The 7,581-nt window shown below is 39.5% G+C and overlaps 1 protein-coding gene across 1 annotated transcript; it reads right to left on the reverse strand.

The window, feature by feature from the left end:
• Positions 1-3,311: 3,311 nt before the first annotated feature.
• On the reverse strand, positions 3,312-7,211 carry F2RL1 (coagulation factor II (thrombin) receptor-like 1). Its single transcript, XM_010005553.1, has 2 exons — positions 7,178-7,211; positions 3,312-4,417 (listed from the first exon to the last, which is right to left on the reverse strand). Exons 1-2 carry the CDS (start codon positions 7,209-7,211, stop codon positions 3,312-3,314), a joined length of 1,140 nt encoding a protein of 379 aa, XP_010003855.1.
• Positions 7,212-7,581: the final 370 nt, after the last annotated feature.

Genomic DNA, 7,581 nt, shown 5'->3' on the forward strand with positions numbered 1-7,581 from the left:
CCTTTGACTTATAGATCAATCCTTCTCAGCAGCAGCTTTCGTCACAGATGCCAATGAGCTTAGCTCACCCAGTCTTCGTCTGCTGCCTTTTTTTTTTTTTTCTGAAATTCAGAGCACATCTCCATAGGCACATAGCACAGCACTTGCATGGTGCAAAGCAGCAAATTTTGCGGCCACATCTTACATGCATCCGGTATGTTGGTCACGTGCCCTGTGCAGTACTCCTGCTGTTTTTTGACACGTTCCTTGACACCTCAAAGGCATGGATGAGCACTTCACTTTGGCTGAGCTCGATAGACCATAGGCCTGATCCAGCTGCCCATTCTGACAGGCAGAGGTGGAGTCTTGCTCCCCAACACGTAGGTCAGGCAGGGGCTTCACAGCTCCTGTGCACCTTGTAGTTGCAGTGTCAGCCAGTTGGTGAAAGACAGACTGACCTTCTCCCTTGAGCTGAGGCAAGGGCTCATCCAGCAAAACATGACTGCTGTTCCAAGTCAAAAGTGAACCTTTCTCCCTCCTCCTGGTTTAACTTTAACTCAGGACTAATTCAATAACCCAAGGTCAAACATGCTCGTGACAGTACAAGGGAATGGTGTGATAAAGCAGTAGGGGTAGAGCCTACTTCTCTTGGCTGCAGCACATGCTTGAGCTGTTTGTGAAACCATTACACTGTGCAGATAAAGTGCACAAATTCCAAAACCCCAGTGCTTTCACAGATATAGTACGGATTATTTTTGTAGCATTCAAACCTTAAGTGAGCCATACATGGTGAGTGTTTGAATTACAAAGTTGGCACTATTCAGGAGTATATCTGTTAGCTGAAGATGATCACTGCAATAATGTCTGACTCCTACATATGTCACGGACAGACCTCTACTGTTACTGCAGATAAGGGATAAAAGATTCTTCCTTGCAACCTGCTTTCCCCATCCACAGATGAGGAAGGCTAAAAGAGAGAAGTAGGCAAGGGGATCAGCAGTCTCTTTTGCATGAGCTGCAGTGGAGTGGTGTGATTGATTATTTGACATTCATTAACTCTTTCCACCAGTGACAGAAATAAAGAGCGAGAGTACAGACACATGATTTGGCATAGTTCTGCTTAAATAATGACAAGAAATTAATCTTGTCCCCCAAAAGACTGGCTATATTAAACATACTATTTTTCAGCAATTTAACAGTAATCCATCAACCATAAGCAATATCTTTGTGGTATTATGCAAACAAACATAGACAATTCATCACTTTTACAACATACAACCCATAACCCTTGTACTCCTGGCAGAACATGGGTAGTGCTGTAATCACATGAAGTGGATGCCCTTCCCTCATGTTATCCACTACCATATACAGAGCAGGAAGCACACTAGGCTGTTCAGCAAAATAAAGGACATTCTCATATTCTGTTTATCACACACAGGATAACGGAAGAGTTTGGATGCAATTTATGAAGATGGTGCAAGCCCTTTCTTCCCAGATCCTTCCAGTGAACTATGTCTTCTCCCATAAAGTTATTTTCCAGTAAGGACGATGAATTGCATCTTCAGTAATAAATAAGCAATTATTTCCCTGAGTTTTTGTTAGGAAGCAGCAAGAGTTAATAAGTGTTTCATGCCCAAGAGGCGTCTGTGCCCTGTTTTATCTAAAGAGTTGTACACTCTCTGCTCCTCAATGAGATATATGTTAGAGGGAAAGCTGGAGCTTAATTAACCCTTGAGATGAGAGATCAAACACATTAAACTAACCTCTTAGCCTTCTCTGTAAGGAAATAAAAAACCTTCTTAGTGAAGTATAGGGGACAACATGGAAACCAATGAACAAGACAAGGGAAAAAGAGACTAGCACATGGGAAAAAAATTTATATGAATATTTAGAATTTTCTAAGCCATACAAAATGGCTCAAATTCTTGCTACAGTTCCATCTGCCCCCTTCCCTATTCTCCATATTTAAAATGGTGAATATTTCCTATCAATACATACCAGCTGTATCAGAATACTTTTTAGACTGAGTTTTTTCCCATTTGCTTGGATTTGTAGAGACCCAGCTATTAACAAGTCTCAGAAACCATCACTTGGATGCAAGTTCAATGCACAACATTGTTCAGCATTGGTGAAACTTAGGGGGACTACAAGATCCGAACAAATGCATTTAAATCCTAGATAAAATATATATCTACCAGCTTTTCAGATGAAAAGCACATGTGACTCCACATTCCTTAGTTATCACAAATACTCTGGGTGAGGGAAGAGGATTTAAGATATTTTAGAAATCCACTGGGGCTGAAGTTTGCTACCTTGTTAATGTGTTTTTTCATATCTCATTACTTTCCCAGTTCTGAACTGTTTGTTTTTAGCTATCTGCTCATAAGGGAAGTTTTACTATAATGAAATGCGTCATTAGGTAAATTTTACTTATTACAGCTTGTCAGACTTCTAATTCATTATTAGGAATAACATCTTTGTCACCTGAAACCAGCCAAATTGAGATATTCAGTATTCTTAAGAGCATGTAGAAGCAAAAAAGAAATCACTCAACTCAAAAGACGTTATTTAAAAAATCTTATTTAAGTATCTTAAAAAATACAAGGCACATTATACAAAAAAAAAATAGCTATTAATCAAAACTTTGTTAAATATATCCCCAGTTAAGATCATGTATGGGCAAGCATTAACTAACAGTGTACAATCTCAACTAACATTTTATATCAGTGTTAGCTAGTATGATAACAAGTTCAGCCTGTCAACTCAACAGGATAAACTTACAGGCTTCTGCTATTTAGTAGTTACAAGATGAAAACTTGGAAAACAACAAAATTACATTATACTAAATATAAAAAGCAGTCAAGTTGCTGAACAAAGACAAAGATGGTGAAACATTCTCCCTTCTCTCTATGGTTTCAAATAATGTTCAGTGTAAGCAGGTAGAGAGAGCAAGTTCCTACTTACACAATCTGTTCAACTGTTTAATACACAACAGTTAAAGCCACACAAGATTCCTCTGCTAATTAAATACATTAGCAACACTATGTAACATTTGACATTGAATGAAAATGTCTCCAAACACAACTCACTTTCAAGGTCAGCAGTGTTTTTGCAGAGCATCAGAAATGTAGTAAATTTTTACTTGTCTAGTGGGAACATTTATCTGTTTGCCACTTCTACACAGGGTAAGCAGCTGCCAGTTCTAAAATCCAGGCTTCAACATAATTAAACAGCAAGGATATTTCTTCAGACTCTTGTACAAAACAACTCTCTTGTCACTTACACCCTTTCAGCAGTGGCAGTAAAAGTTTACTTTTCTTCTAGGACTAAACTCAGTAGGTTGATTTAGTGGTCCCATTTGAGTTTGAAGAGTAAGAATTTGATTTCTTGAGGTGCCTGCTTGATGAGAGAGACACTTGCATCCTCCGTGTAGTTCGCACACTTCGGCAAAGAAGAGCATTTTTAAGGTTGTCTCTGAAATCTTTTGAAATGTAGAAATAGATGAATGGATCAATACAACTGTTCAAAGTAGAAAGACACAGTGCAGTTATGTACACCACATACAGATAGCTCTGGCTGTAGGTTTTGAGCAGCAAATAGTGCACAACAAGCAGCACGTTGCTAGGGGTAAAACATATGAGATACATAGACAGGACAGCAATAATAAGTTTGATCGCTCTTTTTCGTTTCTTCCCAGTGCTTACATCTGAGATGGAAGCATTCAGAGTCTTAATCATTAGTATGTAAGCAACAGCCGTGAGGAGAGCTGGGATTAAGAAAAGTCCAATTGCAAGTGAAAGGAAATAACTGAACATGTCATGAGCCAAAACATTTTCAGGCAACACATCATGGCAGGTAGTGATGTTAAGATTCGAAATATACACTGTCTGATTTATAAGATACAATGGAATGGTCCCCAACAAAATCACTATCCAGATAGCAATGGAGATGCCCAAGGCAATTTCAGATTTCTTTCTTGAATGCACTATGGGGTTTACTACAACCCAGTATCGTTGCACACTGAGACATGTTATAAACAGAATGGAACAGTACATATTTCCATAGAAAAATCCAACAAGTACTTTGCAGAGACCTTCACCAAATAGCCAATTATTGCCATTTACATGGTAGGCAATCTTCAGCGGGAACCAGACAACAAAAAGAAGGTCTGCCAATGCCAAGTTAACCATATAAATCACAGCTGGATGTTTCTTCTTTGTTCGGAAAAAAAAGACCCAGAGGGCCAAGGCATTGCTTGGTAAACCAATGATAAAGACAATGATATAGATAATGGGAAGAAAAACTGTAGTCAGCTTTCCTGTGAGAACTTTTGCTGCAAATTCATCCACTTTGTATAACTCTTCTGAGGCATTATTTGTATTTGGAACTTTCTGGCCAGCAAAACTTCTTCCTTTTGAACTGCTGGTTCCACTACTCTCTAGAAAAAAAAGAAAAAAAAAAAGAAAAAAAAAGATTCCTGTTACTGAAGTGCAGACTTTTTGTCCTTTTAAAAAATGAAATTCATACCATAACTTATTCTGAAGAACTAAAGCAGGCATCATCAACAGAAAAACTAGGACTGATTTTCAAACACTTGACAGTTTTTCCTTCCTTTAATACCCAAATGACAACCTGTATTGTATTAGCAACCAAAGTGCTTTTCCACATCACCGATGATATTAAAAATACCTTGTTAAAATGGCTGTCATGTGCTCCTACCATCTGAAGAGTTACAATAGAAACTGCTTTAAGTATCCCAGGGCACCATTATCCTTTCATATATCCGTACCAAACTACCCAAGTTCTGGGACTCGTAAAACTTTGCTGCAGGCTAACATAGATGCTGTTGAAGTTTCCTCAGTTCTTGATGGCCTGAAAATCAGGTATGCAGTAAAACAGAGCATGCCAGGCTCAGAGGAGCTAGAACTGAAACTGTCAGAATGCAATGCCAAAAGCTATGAACTGGTGATCTCTAGGGCAAGAAAAATGCATGCTACACTGTAGCTGAACTGAAATTTGCACAGACTAATATTATGCATGACTTTGCAGCAGGGCCAGTTATCTGGGATCTCCTTCCAGTTCACAGCCAAGATGGTCAGACAGTCTCCAAAATTTCTTCTCAAGATGCCAGGTGGCAAGCTGACAGCTGTGGCTGCTTCATAAACAAAACAGCTATCACTTCAAGTTTTGTTCTGCCTCTTTGAATGCCACAGGGACTTACAAACTGTATGGGCCAGCTATTCCTGACTGCTCTGTCTTGTATGACAGCACTGATAGCATTTAGACAGCTCAATTCAGAAACCCCCAAGACTCCCTCCAGACCCAACTCATCTTGCACTATTAAGTTAAACTACAGAACCAGGTACTGTCCATGAACTCGCCGTGTTCCAAAAAGCCAAGCGAAACTGTACAGATATGGAACTTCTCTGTAGAAGTATTTTTATCTTTATCTCAATTTCTATGTATATTTTTTGATTCTTTTAGGCACAGAAAAGCCCAAATGGAGTATAAAAGAGTCTTCTTGAGCAAGCAGGTTTGTGTACAGGCCAAAAACAGCATTGAAGGATGGCCTTTTTGTTATTCAACAAATAGCGGTTTTGATACAGCTGATTTTTATGCCTTTGATACAATGAAAAATGCTTACATCTTACATTTGAAAGTATAAGTCTTATCAAACAACATGTTAGTGCACAAGTATGAATGTTTTCCAGTAAAATTTCTGAAAAGCACAACTTCAAGTACCTATTCTTTACAAGCTACCACTGCAGAAGGCAGATATCCATCCTCAGGGTGTTGTCTGGACTGTGTGACCTCCTAAAGGGCTGTACAGCATGTATTTGTGTTCTGTGAAGTTCTGAATTAAGTTACCCTAGCTCCATTTAACAAGGATTTGACAAGCTCCAGGCATAGGCCATGCTTCAATGGAAAACCAAGAAGTAAGAATTTTTTTGCCAGTACAATGACATATCAATCATTCTGTATGAAGGCTGAAGTCTAAATTATGCCAATGAAAGTCCTGAACAAAAGTAATTAAAATTCATGTAATTCTGGCCTTTCTGTGGTCTAATTACAACATGGCAGAATTATATAAATCCTGCTCTCCGATCTGCAAGCCACATGATGATGTCAGCAATACTGCTCAAGATTGCAAAGTTTACTTGTGCATACAGAAATCACAGGCCCTAACCCAAACTGTCAGTATTAGAAGTAATAATACCAGCATGAAGACTATAGCTTGCTTTGACATCAGATAATTTAAATGATAAGTAGCTAAGCAGGCTTCTAGCTTAACTGAGAGAGATCTTGGAATTGCTTGGAAGCAGACTTTGTTCCAAGCTCACAGCAGATCTCAGAGCACCAGAATAAAGCACAGTGAACAGTGCTACATTAAACATCTGTCCATCAGTGAGTAGTTGATATTATCAAATTTGTATTCCATTCCATCTATCTGTATTCCATTCCAAAGTTTTAAATTGTTGTAGAAAACTGATAAAGCAAACACTGCCATTTTGTTTTTATCAATGTTTTGTGATCAAACATCAAGCAGTGCTTTGCAATTAATGTTCATCAGTTGGGTTGGAAAAAAAAGCAAAACACTCACCAAAAAGTCCTAAAGGGCCACTGTAACAAAAAAGAGTAAGAACTACACTAAGGTGCACTGATGGACATGTGACCCACAAACAGCATTTGTTCCATCCTCAAAAGTTTCAACTGTAGATACTGAACAGTTTTTGTTAGCCCAGTTGGCACCCATAAACGGGACCCAGCTCAGTATCCTGTTTCTCTCTGCCGTTGGCACTCCCTCACCGAGCAACCAATCCTTTGTTAGGTATGTGCATTTCCTACATCCTTCTCTTACTCTTTCTGTGTTTGCAGTTTTCCATAACAATTGAGCTCTTTTCCTAGCTGAGTTTCACCCTGCCTGACTCATATAGAGAGAATGCAGTTGACATGCTAATCTGCCCAGAGTTTGAAAAGCTCCCTTGGCTTCTCGGGGGAAAACGTACTCTCCTCCCACAACACCAGACTGTGTTTCAGAGCTGTTTCGACACCTTTGCCATTAGTCCAGAAGATATATCCCACTGCATACCAAAGAATTATGCCTACCCTGCAGACACAAAAGAGCAGGACAGAGCAACCACATTAACTAGCTTAGGTCATAGTAGTTATATCCACACAAGACTAAGGTTAAGGTTACCCTGGTTCCTGGAAGTGCGGCTCACATTCACCATAACCCCGGAACAGCATTAGCCTGTTGGAGATCGGCCACGATCACGTCTCCTGGGTTACAGTCTATCCGCCTTGGGTGGGATGGCATCGCACTGGCAGCTCATCTCACGTCTATTCCAGAAGACCAAGCACTCAGCTAGAACTTCTAAGCAGAGACTACTCCCCTGCCCCTCCAGGTCAGACAACTAGGACATTAAAGAGGCAAGTCTAATATTGCAAACTCTGCTCTGAACAACAAACGTTGCACCTACCTAACATCTCTTTATTGGGAAAACGGGACCTACCAAAAGCTTAGCTTTGACATTTACACAATCTTTACACATATACTTTTAGTATGCAAACAAGCCCACGATGAACAAACACAGACAGACA

The sequence above is a fragment of the Chaetura pelagica genome, unplaced genomic scaffold (genome assembly GCF_000747805.2).
Source record: "Chaetura pelagica isolate M959 unplaced genomic scaffold, ChaPel_1.0 scaffold169, whole genome shotgun sequence".
NCBI lineage: Eukaryota > Metazoa > Chordata > Aves > Apodiformes > Apodidae > Chaetura > Chaetura pelagica.

What these genes read in the sequence shown, in the direction of transcription:
- F2RL1 (XM_010005553.1), bottom strand. Translation starts at nt 7,211, where the DNA reads ATGGTGAATGTGAGCCGCACTTCCAGGAACCAGG. An exon ending in CCGCACTTCCAGGAACCAGG is followed by an intron (nt 4,418 to 7,177) that starts GTAACCTTAACC and finishes TTTTTTTTCTAG; the next exon opens with AGAGTAGTGGAACCAGCAGT.